Source organism: Gymnoscopelus braueri (genome assembly GCF_963280865.1).
Source record: "Gymnoscopelus braueri genome assembly, chromosome: 5".
Classification (NCBI taxonomy): domain Eukaryota; kingdom Metazoa; phylum Chordata; class Actinopteri; order Myctophiformes; family Myctophidae; genus Gymnoscopelus; species Gymnoscopelus braueri.
The window spans coordinates 15,512,672-15,534,817 of NC_137606.1; the positions used below are offsets into that span (position 1 = coordinate 15,512,672).

At 39.5% G+C, this 22,146-nt stretch overlaps 2 protein-coding genes across 4 annotated transcripts in view; one reads left to right on the plus strand and one right to left on the minus strand.

The window, feature by feature from the left end:
- Positions 1-1,106: 1,106 nt before the first annotated feature.
- slc19a3b (solute carrier family 19 member 3b) lies at positions 1,107-18,549 on the plus strand (the record flags this gene model as incomplete). The annotated part of the gene is made up of 16 exons (XM_080429087.1): positions 1,107-1,256; positions 1,681-1,860; positions 2,554-2,719; positions 3,092-3,401; positions 6,004-6,155; positions 8,591-8,783; positions 9,937-10,078; positions 11,469-11,603; positions 12,581-12,727; positions 13,240-13,475; positions 15,142-15,370; positions 15,838-16,065; positions 16,853-16,931; positions 17,790-17,982; positions 18,145-18,286; positions 18,397-18,549. 16 exons carry the CDS (start codon positions 1,107-1,109, stop codon positions 18,547-18,549), a joined length of 2,835 nt encoding a protein of 944 aa, XP_080285213.1.
- Positions 18,550-18,717: 168 nt separating this feature from the next.
- Positions 18,718-22,146, minus strand: part of LOC308085448 (arf-GAP domain and FG repeat-containing protein 1-like) — a 30,394-nt gene continuing 26,965 nt past the window's right edge. For all 3 annotated transcript variants that reach the window (XM_080428606.1, XM_080428605.1, XM_080428604.1), the window contains 2 exons: positions 20,392-20,486; positions 18,718-19,609 (listed from right to left, as the gene is read on the minus strand). In XM_080428606.1, the coding sequence (XP_080284732.1) occupies positions 19,550-19,609; positions 20,392-20,486 (155 nt within the window). In that variant the 3' untranslated portion in view covers positions 18,718-19,549. The remainder of the gene's footprint in view (positions 19,610-20,391; positions 20,487-22,146) is intronic.

A 22,146-nucleotide genomic window follows, 5' to 3' on the forward strand; every position in this document is an offset into this window, starting at 1 on the left:
ATCAGCTATTTTCAAAAGATTTTTATACATTTGAAAACTGAAATGGGACATTCTGCTTAATGAGCACTTTTACTTTTGTACTTTCAGTATTTTTGATACAAATACTTTTGTGCTTTTACTCAAGTAAATTTAGAATTCCGGACTTTGACTTGAACAGAGTATTATACAGTGCAGTAGGCCTATTGATACTTTTACTTAAGTAAAACAAAATCTGAGTACTTTTTCCACCACTGACTATTTCCTTGAGTTTTTCAGTACTGTTTTTACACCATTATATCTCAGAGGCAAATATTGTACCTTTACTCCACTAAATATTCGACAGCTTTATTTACTAGTTAGTTTGTAGAGTTACTGTAGATTATTACAAAAACATACAATACAATATTGAGTACTTCCTAGACCACTGGTTTCAGGAAATGCTTGCAGTTGATCATCCCATCAGTGAGTTTGTGTGCAAACTGACCACCCTGCAACATCTCCAGGATGCTTCCTCAGCTGATCAAGAAACAATGTTTTATAATGTTTTAATAATACAACCACGCCAAGGAATGATTTGGTTTTCATTGAATATTTTGTAGATATTGTAGATAGACCCAAAGCTGGTGCATAAGCCTAAATTAAAATGAAGGAAGCTGCACAAAACATTATGATTGCAAAACGGTTCGTGCGACTGTAGCCTACTGTAAGTGCAGCACACCCCATTTGATTTGATTAGCTACACTTGCACCATGTTTAGTGGTCACAAACATACAGTATGGTATTGTTCAAACTATACACAGGCGCAACTAACTTATTGAATAATGCCTTTCTTTTTATGACAATCGAAAGTAACATTTATTTTTATCTTCAATCAGCAACTCTCCTATATCCGAAACGGTCAAAGTCTCTCTCTCATAAACTTCCAGTCAGACTGAGCTTAACCCTAGACAGGCACGTGCCGTCCATAAATGATACCGTACGTCTGTCACTGTAATAACTGCTACTTAAGTAACAGCTCAAATAAAGTCCAAGAAAGCTCGTTCTTTAAGACCAGGGAAGTCAAGTGGCATACTTTAGGTTTACTACCAAAGACACATTTGGGGACATTTTGTCTGCGGGGGAAAAGAATGGACTGTTGGACAAGGCTGAAGTCCTCTGGTTGGGTGTATCCTGCTGTAGTCATTTCAATCTATGGCTTTTTTGCCAACTGCAGACCTGCGGAACCCTTTCTTACTCCATACCTCATTGGACCACACAAAAACATCTCTGAAGAAGTGGTAAGATCGATGCGGGCGCGCACACACACACGCACACACACTCACTCACTCACACACACACACACACACACACACACACACACATCTCTGAAGAAGTGGTAAGATGGATGCGGGCGGACACACACACACACACACACACACACACACACACACACACACACACACACACACACACACACACACACACACACACACACACACACACACACACACACACATGAATAGCCTACAATAATACCCATGCACAAACAGTAAACTATACAGCTTCAGGCCTTGTATTCATGAATTATCTTACTGTCAAATGTCCAAACAGCTGACATCAAGTCTAAAGTCAACAGATATACGTTATTTTGTATGGGCATGTGATCATACCAATGACCAATACTTGTAGGCCTATTCTTATTATTACACTTATATTCCATAGGTGACCAACTATCTGTTCCCTATATGGACTTACTCCTATCTTGCCATCCTCTTTCCTGTGTTCTTGCTGACTGACTTCCTGAGGTACAAGCCACTCATCGTCCTGCAAGGACTCTTCCTGGTCACCAACTATGTTCTGCTCTGCTTCGCCCCAGGACTGCCGGCTATGACATTCCTTCAGGTTCATTAAAATACAAAGGAACATTATTATTGATCACAAAATGCAGATAGATCTATATAAGACTGATTCAAGCATGTATGACGAAGAAACGTTATTAATGTATTGATTATTCTATTGCTTGATCTTGGAGGTTGTAAAATACCCACTATTTACATTGCTTGGACCATGCTGCAGGATATATGCCGTTATGTAAGCGTCTTCTACAGCAAGGGTTCCCAGACTTTTCAGGCCATGACCCCCAAAAGAATCATATTTGAACTGGGGACCCCCCCACCCTGACAAGCACTTGGAATTGTAGGCATTACATTTTGTTTGACTCGGTTCCACAGTATATATGGTGAAAATAGCCGAACTACAAGCTCACAACGCCTGGCACTGCCAGGCGTTGTGAGCTTGTAGATCGGCTATTTTCACAATATTTGCCTCTTTCTTAGGTAAAATTTGGCCAATCTGGTATAAAAAGGTCTTAAAAGTCATTCAATTGTAACTTTAGAAATGTGCAGATACCATACACTTGTACTGTATGTTGGTTTGTTTACCTTTGAGTGAAAAACAATGTTGCACATTAAGCTAATCATCTGGGGACCCCCTCTGAGGGCCCCTACCCCCAGTTTGAGAAATACTGTTCTACAGTACAGCGTCTAGCATCCTCTCTAATTCCATGTTCCGTTCTAACGGTTTATGCTCCTACAGGTCAACTATGCTGTGGTGACCTCCACAGAGGTGGCCTACTTCTCCTACATCTACAGTGTAATACCAGTTGAGATGTACCAGAAGGCCACAGGGTATCTCCGCAGTGCCATGCTGGCTGGGTACACATTTGGTGCCACGTTAGGCCAGCTGCTCATCTCCCTGGCAGGTACTGTAGAGCTATTGGTAACTAAGTAACCAATCCCAAACCTGAAACAGAAAAAACATGGTGGTATCAGATTTGATAGAAGCATGACAGAATTGTTCATTGAACTCTGAGAGAGCAAAATCTTTACCAGTTTTTTACACTCCCACACTGAGGATTTTACTATGTAGAAATCTTTGATATTTGGAATGATACTTTCTACTTTCATGGTGCTCCTTAAATAATATGTTGATGTTATGCCATAACAAAAGAAAAAAAAGCATAATTGAGCGAGGTAATGTCAAAGGAAATTAGAAAACCGTCTATTTGTGGGACAAAAGTAATCCTTGACATAATTCTGAATGAATCTTTTCGATCGTCAACCCCATTCGGCAGGGATGGACTACTTCTACATCAACGCTATCACTCTGGGGATTGTAAGCTTCGCTTTCCTCGTATCCCTCTGGCTGCCCATGCCCCAGCGTGGCATATTCTTCAAAGGGAACATGGCTGCTGCCCCTCTGGGCTCCCAGGCCCAGCGGGAGGGCGGTGTGGTGGAGGAGGAGGAGGAGGAGAAGGCAGAGGAAGAGGTTGGCTCAGGGTCAGAGGAGACCGAGGGGCATGGCTGTGGCTGGTGCAGTAGCCAGAGTGTTGCCCATGCTGGCCAGGTGCTCTGGAAAAGCTTTAGAGACTCCTATTCTTCCAAGTATGTTCCTTTTTATATGACTTTCTGTTTGTTTTGTTTAGCATAAAACAGTAAAGGCTTATAAAGCTGCAAACTTACTGTATTTTAATTAATTAAAACTCTATGGTAGAATATGTCAATACAATATAACTAACACATCTTCAGTGATCGGAGGTGGTTCTCCCTATATGGCTGGTGACTACTAATTGACTATTAATACTGCCTTAAAGGAGAATTCCGGACAAATTAAGTGTTATCTTTGATGTCTCGTTACTCACCTACCGACGTAAAAAGTGGCGTTCTTTTTTTCCATAGATTCCCCTGTCGTCATTTTTTAAACCCCCTCCGTTGTCATAATGGGAGCGCGTGGGTTAGGGAAATTCGTCTATTATAACCGATGCAAAGTTATTTTTTTCTCTACTACGATTCTTTGTAGAGTCTCATGATAGTCAAACATGCGCTGAAACTTCCTGCGAGGCTACCGTTAATGGCGAACGATTTAACACTGGATGCTTGTTTCTTTCCAGAACCTGGCAACTCGTGTTGCCAGGTTCTGGAAACAAGGTTATAATGTATCGGTATAATATGCATCGGTTATAATAGACGAATTTCCCTAACCCACGCGCTCCCATTATGACAACGGAGGGGGTTTAAAAAATGACGACAGGGGAATCTATGGAAAAAAAGAACGCCACTTTTTACGTCGGTAGGTGAGTAACGAGACATCAAAGATAACACTTAATTTGTCCGGAATTCTCCTTTAAGCTCTTAAGCGAAACGTGTTAAACCCATGCATTTGGTTACTTATAGTACAGCGTTTCCCAAACGTTTTCAGCTGAGACCCAAAACATACAACACGTTGCATTGTGACACGTGAGCTTATAAATAGATCTGCTATTTTCACTATTTCTTAAAAGTTTTTATTATTATTATTCAGAATTGTCTTTGATTATTCTTTTTTTCCCTTTGACAAATGTTTTACTATACTAGTACTATATATTTTTTAAGTATTTAAAAAGGGGATATTTACTCCTGACCCATCCCAGTGTATGGCTAACTAGTACAATACTCCCAGAGTTAAATGAACACTCAGGATTTTACAGTGCATGTTAATTTGTTGATACATCATTTACAGTACAGTTGTAGTTTTCATCTCGTAGTTAGTAACAGTGTCATAAGTATCATAATAATCATCTTCATCAGTGGTTCTCAACTTGTGGGTCGGGACCCCCAGCGGGATCCACACATGGTTTTAGGGGGGTTCCCAGATGACAGTAAAATGACAATATAAGAACTTTTAGGACCTTTTTAATACCTAAAAAAAACAATAACATTACTGCATCAAAAGTAATCAACGAACTATGCTATAAAACTGATCAAACATTGGCCAAATTGTCAAATAATATAAGAAAGAGGCAAAAATGTAATGCCTCCACTACTCCTGCAATTCCAAGTGCTTGTCAAGGTGGGGGGCAGTGGTGGAAAAAGTACTCAAATTCTTTACTTAAGTAAAAGTATCAATACTGCAATATAGAAGTACTCTCTTACAAGTAAAAGTCCATAATTCAAAATGTACTTGAAAAAAGTGCAAAAGTATTGGTATCAAAATGTACTTAAAGTATAAAAAGTAAAAGTACAAAAATGTTTGAAAATAGCAGATCTACAAGCTCACAACGCGTCGCATCGCGACACGTTGTCAGCTTGTAGATCTGCTATTTTCAAATAGCCTAGGTATTAAATAGGGCTAAAGTGGTTCATCTATGTTTTATAATGTAATAATTTATATCTGCAAAGTAACTAGTAACTAAAGTTTTCAAATAATTGTAGTGGAGTAAAAGTACAATATTTCCCTCAGAAATGTAGTGGAATAGAAGTAAAAGTATTGAAAATTGGAAATACTCCACTAAAGTAAAAATACCTCAAAGTTGTACTTAAAGTTGTACAATGCAGATTCACAAATAACGATTTTTAGCAACCTCTGCTGGTCACTACCGTCACTGCATACAATTTCCGTAGTCCTCGATTACCCAGAATTCCATTTGTTTTCACCGGAAGCCGGAAGCGTTTCAAAAAGCGTTCTTTTAATTGTTTTATACTATCTGCGGATCGTTTCTCTTAGCCAGTGGAGCATTAGTTACCATGAGCTGTGCTTTCTTTTTCTGTTCTTTTTCGATCTTCCAATCCTACATTCTCTTAAAATCAGCGTGAGGTTCCTTTTTGTTATTAGCGCGGTAGTTCCTGGCCAAACAGGAAACCGTTGCGGTAGTTCGTGGCCAAACAGGAAACCAGTGCATTTCCGCCTCCGTTTTCCGGCCAGATGACGTCATTTTCCCGGGAAAGTCCCCCCCGACACCGTTCAATAGAAAATATATAAATAAAAGGCTTCCGGGGGTGAAATTCATGGAGTGGGTGTTGTGAAACTTTTGCCACTCACAAAAGATATACAATTTAACTTTAGTTTTTGTTTTAACGTTACCTAGTATTACTTTAAGTACAGTACTTAGTTACTTTCCACCACTGGTGGGGGGTCCCCATTTCAAATGGGATTAGTTTGGGGGGGGGGGGTCGCAGCTTGAAAAGGTTGAGAACCACTGATCTTCATGATAGTAATCGTGTTCTGCAGGCATCTGATCTACTGGTCCCTGTGGTGGGCTCTGGCCACAGCCGGCTACGTGCAGGTCTTCAACTACATCCAGCTAATGTGGGACCACATTGAACCATCGGCCACATCCACTGTCTACAATGGAGGGGTGGAGGCACTGTGCACTCTCGTAGGTGAGACCAGCCAATTTTAGTTGTACGCACGATGCCTTTGAGCAGGGGTCTTCAACAGGGGGGTCCGGGACCCCCATAGGGGGTCCTCACAGTAACTACAGGGGGACTGCCAAATCTTTGTGTGATAGGGACTTTTTTTTTTTACACTAACCACTTGAACCCTATCATCCCTATTCTGAGGGGAACGTGTCATGGTGTTAACCCCCCCCCCCCTCCCTCCCCCACTACATATTATATTCAAGTTAAATGTGTGTTTTCAGACATTTAACCACTTTAAACCTTCACTAATTTGTAAACTTGACCGTTGGCTCTGTACTTGGTCTTTTTTTAGAGCGAGGCGTTGTGAGCTTGTAGATCTGCTATTTTCGGCAAAGAGGTTTGGTGTAGAGGGGAAAAAGACCAAGTACAGAGCCAACGGTCAAGTTTACAAAGTATTGAAGGTTTAAGTGGCTAAATGTCTGAAAACACACATTTAACTTGAATATAATATGTAGTGGGGGGAGGGGGGGTTAACACCATGAAATATGGTGTTAAGATGGTAATTTCATGAATAGGGTTGTGGGGGATAAAACCTTTTTTGTTATGCAGCCAGGTCACAGGACATTAATCAGTGACGTATTGTAAAATGAGAGGAAATTCAATACAACAAGCTCAGATAGTGCCCAGATAAAATGTCACAATGTTAATAAAAAGCCATCATGTCTGATTACAGATCGACTCAGAATTACAGGCAGAAAAAAACAATCGTTTCAGTTCTGTATGAGATAAGTCATTAAATGGATAATGTGAATTGATTTGGAGAGGCTAAGCAGATTGATGGTCCCGCTGGCTTGTATCCAAATTAGACAAAAAGAAATGAAAAGTAATTGCTTCACTTAAGGAAATGGAGCTGAAGGGCAACGGTTTCTCTGATTATTGCTGATGAGTGTGTTCCAGAAATAGTGCTTCATGATAGATTGAGTTTGTGGGGGGGTGTGTGCACAAGGCTTCCCTTAGTCCTTAACTGCCAGCGTTCAGGGAAAGCGATGTCTTGTAATTATTTGGTATATCTACAGTATTTCCCTAACTCTGTCCTCTCTCTTCTCACGGAATACTGCAAACGATGGAGCGTGCATGAGAACATTTGTTGTACTCACTGCCTTTGTGACAAATAAAACAGATTCTGATTCTGATTATCCTTGGAAATACCTTTGATCCTAAGAACACAATAACATAGTGCTGACATGCTCAGGTGGCCTTGTCCTTCATAGCCATAGGCCAATCAATGAATTTGCAGCGGTGTAAAAAGTACTCACATGTTTTACTTGAGTTAAAGTATCAATACCGTAGAAATACTCTGTTACAAGTAAAAGGCCTGTGTTTAAAGGTATCATGACATTCATTTTCACTTTTTTTATTTTCAATGTTTTATTTGGGGTTTTATGACCTCAATTACACCCAAAAAACCTGAACTTAGAACATTCAGTGGATTTTCTGTGGTCTGGGGTTTTCTGAATAATTAGGCTGAAAAGTAATCTGAGCTTGGCCCTTCGACAGTGAGGTCACTGTCGATTAATCCCGCCCACTCTCCTCCTCGCCCCTCCCCTCCCCTATCCTTTCCTTTGGGGGGGGGCGGAGCAGAGGCGATGATTGACAAGCAAAATCCCTCACCAGCGACACCCGCAGGCAAAGATTTCTTTTTTCATTGCAGTTGAAAAGGCTTTAGAAATGTGAGAGAAAAACACCTGCCATTGATCACTGGAATGGAATTTTCACTTAAAACTTTTTGTACACTTTTGAAGGACCAGGACAAAGACTTTGAATGTGGTGTAAAAGTGAATGTCATTAAACCTTTAAAATGTTACTTGAGTAAAAGTGGGTAGTATTGGCTTCAAATTATACTTAAAGCACCAAAAGTAAAAGTACTAAAATGTTTGAAAATAGCAGATCTACAGATCTAACTTGTAGATCGGCTATTTTCAAATAGCCTATGTATAAAGTAGGGCTAAAGTGGTTAATGTATGTTTTATAATATAATCATTTATATCTGCAAAGTAACTAGTAACAGTTTTCAAATAATTGTAGTGGAGTAAAAGTACAACATTCTCCTCAGCGATGTAGTGGAGTAGAAGTAAAAGTATTGAAAATTGGCAATACTCCACTAAAGTAAAAAATACCTGACCTGGAACGCATCTGTGTCACTTTAGATTTCTTTGGCTATTCAAAAATAGCAGATATACAAGCTCATAGCGCGGCACCAAGTGCCGCGCTACAGTATGAGCTTGTAGATCTGCTATTTTTGAAAAATCGTGATATTCTTCTTTTTTCTTTTTTTTTCAAAAAACTGTTAAGATTTAGAAAACATTTTAAAGAATCGCCTCAGGTTAAGTACAGTACTTGAGTAAATGTACTTAGTTACTTTACACCACTGCTAATTTGTCCCCTTCCCTGGTCAGGTGCTGCAGCAGCCTTCTCTGTAGGTCACATCAAGGTGAACTGGGCGGTGTGGGGAGAGCTGGCTCTGGGCCTGTTCTCTGCTCTGGGAGCAGGAGCTGTGTTTCTGATGGGACTCACGAGCAGCATCTGGGCGTGCTATGCTGGCTACGTCGTGTTCAAAGCTTCATACATGCTCCTCATAACCATCACCACGTAAGTTTATGGCAACACAACCAGCGGTGGTTGTTTTACTTAGGTAAAAGTATCGATAGTGCAATATAGAAATACTGTGTTACTAGTAAAAGTCTGAAATTCAAACTTTACTTGAGTAAAAGGGCAAAAGTATCAAAATGTACCTAAAATACCAAAAGTTAAAAGTACTCATTAGGCAGAATGTCCTATTTGAAGTTTTCAAATGTATACAAATCTTTTGAAAATAGCATGATCTACAAGCTCACAATGTGTCGCAATACGACGCATTGTGAGCTTGTAGATCGGCTATTTTCAACTGGTCGAAATGTATACAGTAGTGGTTAATGTATGTTTTGTGATAATAATCAAAATCTACAAAGTAACTGGTAAACTAAAGTTTTCAAATAACTGTAATGGAATAAAAGTACAACATTGGCCTCTGAGATGTAGTGGGGTACAAATAAAAGTATTGGAAATTGGAAATACTCAAGTAAAGTAGAAATACCTCAAAATTGTACTTAAAGGAGAATTTTGGACTAAAGTTTTATTACCTTTTCTATGATGTTATGATATCTTAGGATGAATGGTACAGTAGAAAAAATTCATAACTCCACCCCTGGTCCGCTGCAGCTTAAAATGTGCGCGGATAGGCCTTAGGTTAGATCACATATTTTAATAGCTTTTTTTTTTTTTTTTTTTTTAGATCTGATGTTCATAGTGACAGAACACTATGCAACCAAAAAAAAAAAACTATCACTATGAACATCAGATCTCACCAAAAAAAAAGAGCTATTAAAATGTGATCTAACAAAATTCTCCTTTAAGTACAGTACTTGAGTACATGTACTTAGTTACTTTCCACCACTGAACACAACCAGCAACCATACAGCATTAAGGTATAAAGATCCTGCACTGCATATACTATTTGGTATTAGAACTGCTTCACATTTCACATTGAAAAAAATAGCCAATCTATAACCTCAGAACGCATAACCTTTGAAAAACCTTTGAAAATGTTTGTCTATAATGACAAAAGCCCAAAACAGGAACACGAGGTTGAAAGTGGTTAATGTACACAGGCCTTTTTCAGTTATTGAGGTTTTGTAAAAGTAGGCCTACTTTGGATAAGTAGGAACTCGATGTCAGCTTGAAAATATCACGCTTGCCCTTTCAGATTCCAGATTGCAGCCAGTCTCTCCATGGAATGTTATGCTCTAACGTTTGGAATCAACACCTTTGCTGCCCTTTCGCTGCAGACCATTTTGACAGCCATTGTTGTCGATGAAACCGCATTAGGACTGGACATTGTAACACAGGTATGTGCTTAATAGACACTGAATTATGCAAAGCTCATACGTACGTGTGTGTGTGTGTATATATGCTACTAATCAGTGGTACATTTACTCAAGTACTGTACTTAAGTACAATTTTGAAGTACTTTTACTCTACTGGAGTATTTCCAATTGTCAATACTTTTACTACTACTCCACTACATCTCAGAGGCAAATTTTGTACTTTTACTCCACTACAATTATTTGAAAACTTTAGTTACTAGTTACTTTGCAGATATACATTATTATATTATAAAACATACATTAACCACTTTAGCCCTGTTTTATACCTAGGCTATTTGAAAATAGCCGATCTACGAGCGATCTACGAGCGATCTACGAGCGATCTACGAGTGATCTACGATCTCACAACGCGTCGCGATGCGACGCGTTGTGAGCTTGTAGATCTGCTATTTTCAAACATTTTAGTACTTTTACTTTTGGTATTTTAAGTTTATTTTGATGCCAATACTTTTGTACTTTTACTCAAGTAACATTTTGAACACAGGCCTTTCACTTGTAACAGAAGAGTAAAATATCAGAGTACTTCTTCCACCACTGCTACTAATGATCAAGCATGTGCAAAACTATCAATATTGTTAAAGTATGGTTAGGGTAAGGGAATTGTGTTTATGGCATCCTTCTGACACTGAACTGGCAGATGCTCTTAGTGTACTCAGAATGACTATCAATGTATGATGTATGATGTAAGCTTTGTCACATCATGTGAAAGCTGAGAGTGACACCTGGAGGTAGATGGCCCTGCATGCAGTGGTGGAAAAAGTACTCATATGTTTTACTTAAGAAAAAGTATCAATACTGCAATGTACACATACTCTGTTACGTAAAATTTCGGAATTCAAAATTGTACTTTTACGAAATTTAGTAAAAGTGCAAAAGTATTGGTATCAAAATGTACTTAAAGTACCAAAAGTGGAAACTACTCATTATGCAGAATGTCCCATTTCCCATTTGAAGTTTTCAAATGTATACAAATCTTTTGAAAATAGCAGATCTACAATCTCACAATGTGTCACATTGCGACGCATTGTGAGCTCGCAGATCGGCTATTTTCAAGTGGTTAATGAATGTTTTGTAATGATAATCAAAATCTACAAAGTAACTAGTAACTAAAGTTTTCAAATAATTGTAGTGGAGTTAAAGTACAATATTTGCCTCTGAGATGTAATTGAGTAGAAGTAAAAGTACGGAAAATTGTACTTAAGTACAGTACTTGAGTACATGTACTTATAGTTACTTTCCACCGCTGCCTGCATGCATGCAGTTGCATGCATTGCAGGCAGGGCATGCAACATTGCAACATTGATCAGTAATAGGCTACTCATCATGACAGAGGCATCTCTTTCTTTTGCAGTTTATTATCTACGGCAGCTACTATGCTGCCATTTCAGTGCTCTTCCTAATACGAGGGACATACACCGTCTGTTCGTATCACTGCTACGCTGGGCAGACACGGGCCAAGGAACAGAAACAAGGGCAGAGTGCGGAGGTGATCTCAGCAGAACAATTGTGATCTAACAGTTAAGTGCAGAAAACAGGCAATAATGTGGACACTGTAGTAATGGCAGATTGATTGTACTGGCTGAGTAAAGAGGAGCATAGTACAAAATCATATATGTCTAATAAAAAACATGTGGGTTTTATTTTGACGTGGACAACCAGAAGTGTTATTTGTTTTTGTAGTACGCCTTGAGAGTGAGAATGTGTAGACTACACCAAGTTGGTATTTTCAAAACGCTGCCAACCTTTGTTCACTGTTTCACAAACTAGGTAAATGCCGGTTGAAATACGTCTTATCAATTCTCGCGTCCATTTATGAATGATATTCTTTACATTAAACAATAGTATTTTGTTGGTAGTATGGTTCCATTTTGAACACGATTGAACATTGTTTTATTAACAACGATGAATTACAGTAATTCCTATGACAGCCCTAGTCTAAAGCTATGTCTGCAGTCTGCACTGCCTCCATGTGTCATCTGTGTATAAAGCAATGTCACACACCATCTCTACATTTGAAAAGTGAACATTAGCTTCATGCAATTCTGTACTCTATACACTATATAGCTCTTACTATCTGAATAGAGCTTAAACCTTTGTTTAAAAGTAGTTTTTTCTTTTACAAAAACATATCACTCGTTGTTTAAGCAACTTAATCACCTTCGTGTAAAATTTATGACAGGCATATCTCATCTTGAGCAGGAATGTCAATGCGACCCAGGTCGCATTGACCTTTGAGCAGGTTGTTGATTCACAAACCAAGGAGAAATGATGTAAGCAGTAGCCTCGTTCCCAGCCTTTACCCTTCTGCAAAGAGAAAGCACTGGGAAGTAAGCAGTGGGACGGACACACACACACACACACACACACGCACACACACGCGCACACACACACACAGTTTAGTTAGAACCATAGGCGAGCAAGCTGTCCCTAGCCTCAGAAGAGGCAGATGGTGCTGAGGTTCAGATGGAGGCTGTGAAGAGGTGGAAGGCAGGCTGGGGTTATCCCACCACCCTGCTGTGTATCTACGGCTTCTTGAGCACCATTAAACCCCTGGAACCCTTTCTCATCCCCTACCTGACAGGACCGGACAAGAACCTAACAACACAGCAGGTACAGCTTAAAGTTTGTTCCATTTATTTTTTTACAACCTGCATGTGCAAAGGAAACCAAGAAATAGACTCAGCTTAATAGTTCTGGTCATTAATCACTGCACTGGAACTCCAGCATCCTTATTCTGGGGGGAACTTTTGGCAAAAACAGCCATTCTACAAGCTCGTACCTCGTGTGAGCTTGTAGAATGGCTATTTTTGGATTTTGGAAGAGAAAGAAGCACAAGTATAGTTGCAACTCAGGTCCGTTTTGCTAAGTATATAGTGTTCAAGTGGTTAAAACAAAGAAAGTGCTATCATGTTTACACTGTTAGTCTCACAGCATCTACAAAACATTTCAAATGTACAAACCACTTTACCAATGAGTCTACTGATGTTTGTGTACTTGACGAGTCAAACCTCTTTTATTGACAGCTTGGTAGAGGTCACATCAGCGTGATTAAAAATTTGCATTATTTCCCTTTTAACAGATGTCTTGCTTTACACACACTGGCATCTCTGTGATATCCTCAGGTTAACAATCAGATTCTCCCAGTATGGACGTACTCCTACCTCCTGGTGCTGGTGCCGGTGTTCCTCCTCACAGACTGGCTGCGCTACAAGCCGGTGGTGATGCTCCAGTGTGTCAGCCTGGCGGTCACCACCGCCATGCTGCTGTGGCTGCGAGGCGTAGCGGCCATGCAGGCCATGCAGTTCTTCTATGGTGTTGTGACAGCTAGCGAAGTGGCTTATTTCTCCTACATCTACAGGTGAGTATGAGTGTGTGTGTGTGTATGTCGTGTGTGAGCACTACTGAAAAAGTCACGAGATCAGGTCAGGACACTTTGTCAGTGTTTTGGATAAATGCATCTAGAACAGTGGTTCTTCTCGGTCCTTGAGGGGGGTACCAGCTAAATTAGTTAATATAGCGTCGCAATCATTTTAACCACTTAAACCTGCATATTTTATACTTTGGCTATTCAAAAATAGCAGATCTACAAGCTCATACCGCGGCACAGAGTGATGTCTTGGCACAGAGTGCCGCGGTCTGCAGACAAAAAAAGGTTGAAAACCTTTGATCTAGAACAGAGGTAGGCAACAAGTGGCCCGTGGGCCAGAACTGGCCCGACAAATAATTTTGTAAATAATTTACAATAGCTGACAGTTCAGGTAGGATATGGACAGCAATAGCTTTGAATTGATGAAATCAGGTATGATTAACAAATAGTTCTATTTCCATTCTTTGAATGTTATGTTTTCACCTCTTGAGACTTTTGGATGAAAAACTCCTCTCACGTTTAAAAAACACACCAAAGCTGTGTTTCACATGCCTTAAATGATACTTTGTTTCTCTCCATTCTAAGAGACCTTGAACCATGAAAGAGCTCTTGTTCGAAAAGGAATACTCTCTGTCTCCAGATAAAATGTTCACTAAATATCCTCTGAGTGAAACATTCAAGGATGACGCCTGCACAAAAAGGATTACATAAGCATTTCTGTCTGCACCTGTAACATTTCATTCCACATGCAATTGTTATACCACATCTTTATGTAGTAACTTTTATAATAATACAGTTATTATATGGTTGTTTGTTGCAAGTTCCAGGTCCTAAATTAGCCATTGATTGTGGCCCGAGGCCAAACTTACTTGCCGACCCCTGATCTAGAAAGTGCTTATTGTACTTTTCCATGCATTTATCCCCAGATACAGACTCACATTTAAAGGAATAGGTATAGGTTATTTGTTTTTGTAAAAAAAAAGAAAACCTCTATATAAAACCCGCTCTATAGAGTACAGAAGTCCTGACGTCACTCGTTCATCCCCTGGTTCGTAAAGTAATTTCTCTATGGAGAATAACATTGGGTCATCGTAGAATCGTCTCATATAAGAATTGTGGTCCAAAAATAAACAAACTGTCTTGGCGATATTGTCAGGGAGGAGGTTCTGTATAGTTTATGATAGTCAGTCACTTATATTTGATACAGTCTGTTTCTGGCGAAAATGTAACTAATTCGGCTGAAGTAACATTGGCGTTTTCCCACTGTCAGTTGATGCTTCATATCCATAAGAGTCAAACCGCCGGGATCATTTGTTTATTCTTGGAACACAGTTCTTATTTGACGCGATATTAAAGACGTCTATGGGGATTCAGAACGGGGGTGGAAAACCGCGAACCAGGTAGGATGCGTAAATTACGTCAGACTTCGGTGCTCTATAGCAATGATTACTAGTGGAATATAGAGCTTTAACTTTTTATCTAAAACATATCACTTACATCTACAATGTAAGCTACAATCTACAGAAAAATCAAGTGTAGTTGACCTACTAACCAATCATTGCAGTGATTCCTCTCATGATGTATGTTTTTTTTCTGTGGATGTATCCAAGTCGCATCCAGAAAGTACCATAATAACATTCAATTCATTACATCACAGCATGGTGGAGGTGGACAAGTACAGGAAGGCTACGTCATACTGTCGCAGTGTCCAACTCCTGGGCTACACCGTTGGCTCCGTGATTGGCCAGCTGATGGTCAGCTTCAACCTCATGTCCTATCGTCACATCCTGGTGTTCACACTGGTCCTCACCGCCATGGCTCTGCTCACTTCCTGCCTCCTGCCCATGCCACAGAAGAGCATGTTCTTCCACCGCAAGCCACCACCAGTGGTGGAAGAAGTACTCACATTTCTTACTTAAGTAAAAGTAGCAAGACCACAATATGGAAATACTCTGCTGCAAGTCAAAGCCCTGTATTCAAAGATTTTTAAATGTACTTAAAATACCAAAAGTAAAAGTACTCGAAACCTTTCAAAAATTGCAGATCTACAAGCTCACAAAGTGTGGCGGATGCGTTGTGAGCTTGTAGATACGGCTATTTTTTTAAGTATAAAGTGGTTTAATTGGTTTTATGTTAAGAATCTACATTTAGAAAGTAACTAGAACTAAAAGTTTTCAAATAACTGTAGTGGATTAAAAAGTACAATATCTGCCTCTGAGATGTAGTGGAGTACAAGCATTAAGTATTGAAAAATGGACAAGTAAAGTAAAAGCACCTTTTTTCCTCCTCTGGCCACCTGCCACCACAGGTTCCAGGGAAGTGTATCGATGGAAGAGACGGAGGTGCGACGGAGGAAACAAACAACCCGAACGTATCCTGTGAAGAGTCAGTGGGAGGAACGTGTGAAAGTGCAGGAGGACGAAGGGAAGGGCAGGTGAACCGGGCACAGGGTTGTGGCCGGGTCCTACTCCAGCTGGGGAGAGATTTCCGCCAGTGCTACGCCTCCCGCCAACTGCTCTACTGGTCACTGTGGTGGGCACTGGCCACCTGCGGGTACAACCAGACCGTCAACTATGTACAGGTCAGTGTGGTCCAATATGCCACACAAAACAAACAGGGTGACATCCGATTAACCCATTCAATCCAGGGAACGCATCTCTGTCATTTCAGATTTCTTTGGCAATTAAAAAAATAGCAGATATACAACGCTCCTGGCGCAGATCTTCTATTTTTGAAAAATGTGTGCAAATCTTTTAATATGTATGCTATATATGTTTTAAAGCCAACATTTTTAACTCCGACCTGTGCTTCTGGAACAACATATTTTGAGATGGGGGGGTCTGCGGCCAAATACATATCATTTTAGGGGGAAAATTTGGAGCACCACTGATATAAGCAACATACGTTTTTTTTTTTTTAAACTGTTAGGATTTAGAAGACATTTGTAGAATATTATATTCAAAGATTTGCACACATTTTCACGATTTTTCAGCAGATCTACAAGCTCATAGCGTGGCACCGAGTGCCACGCTATGAGCTTGTAGATCTGCTATTTTTGAATAGCCAAAGAAATCTAAAATGACACAGATATGTTCCCGGTCTTAAAGGGTTAAAACACTATTCTGGGTGCCGCCTTACCCATTATCCCTAAACTTCTTTGCCATTTTTTACTATTTTGAAAAACATTTTCAAATCGTTCAAATAGCCAATCTACAAGCTCACAACGTGTCGATGTAGATCGGCTAGTTGAACTATTTGAAAATGTTTTTCAAAATAGTAAAAAAAGGCAAAGAAGTTTAGGGATAATGGGTAAGGCGGCGCCCAGAATAGGGCCCTTAAGTCTCAAATCCCTAAATACTTGAATGCAGCTGCTGTGGGAGCATGTGCAGCCTGACCAGAACGTTACCATCTACAACGGAGGGGTAGAGGCTGTGTCCAATCTGTTTGGTAAGTATTGGCCATCTACTGCAACACTGCATACCAAAACTAAATAATGGTTGCACATTAACCCATTCAATCCGGGAACACATAGCTGTGTCATTTTAGATTTTTAGCTATAACCATTATTTTATACTTTGGCATTCAAAAATAGCAGATCTACAAGCCCATAGCGCTACGAGCTTGTAGATCTGCTATTTTTGAAAAATTCAGCACATTTTTTGCAAATATTTGGATATGTACTGTACATTCTTTTTCAAGCGAACATCTTTAACTCAAATCTTTGCTTTTGGGGGTTCCCTGGAACAATACATTTTCAGATGGGGGGGTCCGCGGCCAAATACATATAATTTTGGGCGTCCTCGGCATGAAGAAGGTTTTGAGCACCACTGATGTAGAAACATAAATAAAAAATTTCAGAAAACTGTTTTAGAAGACCTTTGAAGAATCCCCAGAAGTAAAGATTTGAGTTAAAATGTTCGCTTTAAATAATATATATTCAAAGATTTGCAACAAAAAAAATCACTATTTTTCTAAAATAGCAGATCTACAAGCTCATAGTGCGGCACTCTGTGCCACGCTATGAGCTTGTAGATCCCGGTCTTAATGGGTTAATGCTGCTACCAACAGAGTTGGCTTGTTGCTTTTTGTTGTCAATACCCTGGTTGGTGTCATTTGGTCTGTCTAGAAACTTGCTGACTAAGCCTATATTAAAAATACACATTGTTTAAGTATAATGGCTATGTTGACCACTTTTGTCAAGTTGTTACCACTCATCAGAATGTTTTTTTATTCCTCAGTTGACATTAAAATATGAGCTGCTTATGTGTTTTTTTTTATTTATTTAACCCTGTGTGTTCCTTGCAGGAGCTACAACAGCCTATGGTATAGGATTCATGCAGGTGAACTGGGCCCAGTGGGGAGAGTTGACCCTGGGTGGTTTCTCTGGGCTTGGGGCAGCCACACTCTTCCTCATGGCTTTTACAGGCAACATCTGGGCCTGCTACACTGGATATGTCATTTTCAAGTGCGTGTACATGCTTCTGATCACTATAGCAATGTAAGTATGTCATCAGACGTAGTTCACATAGGCTGATCATGTACTGTAAATGTGCAGGCTAAATATGGAAATACCTTCACATTTTGGCCCTTTTACTGTATTTCGTTTGAACAGTTTAACGATCACTCCATCTTGAAATCACGATTTCCCCTTATTCCTCAGGTTCCAAATTGCAGCCGATCTGTCAATGGAAAGATATGCACTAATATTTGGAGCAAATAACTTTGGGGCATTGGTCCTTCAGACAATCATCACCTCAGTAGTGGTCGACAGTGGAGGACTTGGCCTGGCCATCATACCTCAGGTCAGTTGCCTGTTCAGGGAGAGCACATTTTGTAACTCTACAATAATAAGTACAGCTACAATTATTTGAACGCTTTTTTTGCCTTCCTTTTTCCCCCCCTTTTTTTGCAGTTCATCATATATGCCAGCTACTTTACTGTCATCGCCATTGTATTTTCTCTGCGTGGAGTGTTCACTATTTGGAAAGTGCGGAAAAACCACAAAAAGACAACTACTGACAAGAAGAACCTGTGTTCACCAGATTACCTCGAAAGCAAATTCTGAATACAGAAGGAACCTCACTGTAATGCAATATTTATATTTGACAGTAACTAACTGTTTCCTTTTGTCCACATTTCAGTAAATTGAATGCAACAGCATAAATTGATTTTATATTAAAAAACCTTTTCACAACTGGAACTGTACATGTGTCATAAATAAACAGTTTGGTCATTTATTTTTAATTAAAATTATTTTAATATATATATTTACACATTAACTTAAAATTCTGTAACACCCAAAGTAATTGGTCTTCAGTCATTCTTGTTTACCAGTTCCTGAAACAATCTTCAGCACCAAGATGACCGTATCCTTAAAAGTCATTTGGGAATGTGGGCCCCTGTGCAGCATGAGAGCAGGAGAGAAAGGAGACCCCTGCCCTTCTCTGAACACTCACCCTTTCTTACTTATCTTTCTCTCTCACACACACAAACAAAATACATGATTTCCTCTTCATTACAAACACCTCACAAATAAACCATACAGCATAAACAAACGGCTTTCGGTTCTTGTAAATACAATCGCCCCACAATAGCCCTCGGCTTTTCCAAGTAACAGTTCTGTCTTATGAAACCTTGTATGTGTGTGTTAAAGATACAAATACTGATATGCACAAAGAGCTAATTTCATCTAAGAAATATGTACATAGTTGCAGCATAACAAATGGGATATTTGCAATAACTTAGTTATCAGCCAGTTTGAATATACATTGTGGCTCAGTGGATGCCAGACCAGTTCACAGGTTAAATAGGAGAGGACACCAACCTCTCCATCTGCACGCACCATCCCCTTTCCTCTGTTTTGTTGCCATGGAAGCGGTCAATGACACTGTCACTTTCTTAGTGTCACTGACATTTGTTTTCAAAATGCAATAGAAAATACATGACCTTACAAACATTGTGTGTGTTCTTTTTTAAAGCTACTTGTGAAACAAAACAGTGCAAGAGGTGCAAGTGCACCGGTGGTCGACCCTATATAGGCCTATTGGTGCTGATTGGATGGAGCGCTATAAGAAGGGATTTGTCGAAGAGCCTCCCGCTGGATACTGTGCAGATGGAGCTCCGGCCTGGAAGAGACACACACACACACACACACAAGATTATGATACAAGCAAGGACAGTGTCAATATTGATACAATATCTTATTTTCGTGAGAAAGAAATATAATCCTAGCTTTAACCCGGCCACTGGGGTTTCCTCACCACCACTAATGAAATAGAACAATGATTGTTTTGCCAGTGCAACGAGTCAGCAGAAGAGAGGTATTTTATGGCCACGTAGAGTTGCAATATTGACAAAAGAACAGGTTGCAATATTTTGCTGAATGTTGTAGTGATGTTTGTGGACATAGTTACAGAAATATTTGTTATACACTATTGGTTTATACAAAACTTGGGAAATACAGTTCTGAATGAACTACATAATCCATTATCGTCCATTTCAAAATGATGGGAAACATTTCCTTATGCAATTAGAATTCACAGTCCAGGGAGAACATAGTTCAGAAGTTATCTGAAACACCTTAACAATTTAAACCGTATGTACCGGTGTCCCCCAGCGCTCTCTACAAGGCCTGGCCCTGCTTCTTTTTTCTCTTTACTGAATATAGCAGATCTACAAGCTCACAACATGAATGTCCACCCTAGAATAGGGTCGCTAGAGTTCATATTCATTTCTGTAAATATGCCAGATGTTATGAGTTTGGTTAGTGCAGCCTAGAGTATAGGGAATTGCTTTAGTAGGCAACAAAAAAGGGGAGACCCTTTTTTAAAACAACAAATTAGAACGAATTCTTATGGAAAATTACATCCCTTTTGTTGAACCAATAACAAACCGATTTTAAACTCACCAGGAAAGGATTGCTAGTGACGCCAGGTCCAGCCATTTGCTGCCCATAGGCAGCCACCATAGGTTTGGTCTGACCATAGACTGAAAATCCTCCACCTAAAAAGGGATGATGATAAATATATTAGATTTTTTTTTTTGTTCAAGGTTTTTTTATTTTATATTTTCACATACAGGTCTATAATAATGAGCATACAAAAAACAGTGAATGTATGTTAACCCTCCCACCCCCCCAAAGTTCCCGCTCCGAAAGAGCCACAACCCTGGTTTCTCCTTGTACCATTAAAACAAAAGACAATACAGAAAAATAAGACACAATTGCAATGAAAAATGAAAACAAGTCAAAAAATAAATAAAATAAAAATAAAGTGTAGAATATATAAAATATATTAGATTTAGTAGAATATGTAGTAGAATACTTGCTGTCAAATTGCATAATAATATCCTATTTTACCGTTATTAACTGACCAGTGACCACATAAACATAATAATGAGTGATTCCGAAAGTATAACCACACAATACATACAAGAAGTGTTCACACAGATAACATAACCGCACAATACATACAACTAGTGCCTACACTACACACTAAAATACAGCAACCTGTCTACAGTATATGGTTCAGGCCCTCTATGGGCTGTGTCCTACAAATCATCATTAGCAAACTTAAGTCAGTTGACAGTGTCAGATTGTGAAATACAGTCATTGGTGTGTGCTGTATAATGAATAGACCAGAGTTGAGAGGATACACCCCTGAGGGTGTGCTAAGGGTCAAGTACCTGTGCTAAGACTGAAAATCGACTGTCGATACTGATCCTGTACGCAACTGACTGGGATCTAGTGCTGCACTGGACAAATGTTTACATACTATAGATGGGTTTCCTGTTTGTAAACATGAGAGGATGATGCGCGCGCAGTGGAGGGGTGAGCCTATAGAGGGCGCTATTACCCGCAGCAGCTCTAGTCAAATGTACATTCATAAAATAAATGGTCTTCACCGGGTTTAATGAAAGTAGATTAAATTATGCAGTTTGTAATATCTTCTTTACTCAATAAAAATGATTTGTCGGAAGTTGGATCTGTTTGTATATAATAGCAGCATTATGCCTATTATGCCTATAATAGCAGCATTATGCCTATCTAAATCCCGAACACAACAACAGAGTGAAGAGCGCTTCCGGTTCGTTCTACCCCAGGCATGCGCAGATTGCGCACTCTGCTCTGTGATGACGTCGCGCGGAAACCCATCTATGCACTCAAAACATTACTACAGATGTTTAGCAACAGGCCTGTAGTAATTTAAACAGCTAACAGTGGGTTTCTCCGCACAATCATTACTGCAGCTTTAAAGCAGGCTGGTATGCTACACTGGTACTTTTTTTTCCTCAAAAATAGCTCATAGCGTGGCACCGAGAGCCGCGCTATGACCTTGTAGATCTGCTATTTTGAGCAAATCTTGGAGCAAATCTTTTTTAAGCGAACATTTGTGACTCAAATCTTTGCTTCTGGGGGTTCCCTGGAACAAATATTTTGAGATATTTTTTATTTCTTAAATATAAAAAAATATATATAGAAAACATTTTTAGAATCGGCCTCAGGTCTTAATGGGTTAAATTATTTTATTTTATTCTCCACACATTTAAAGTGTTTGTCTACTGCAGGGGTCTTCAACGTTTTCAGGCCAAGGACCCCCTAGCTGAGAGAGAGATGAAGCAGGGACCACCTCTATATTGTATAAAATTCTGTTGCAGATTAAAC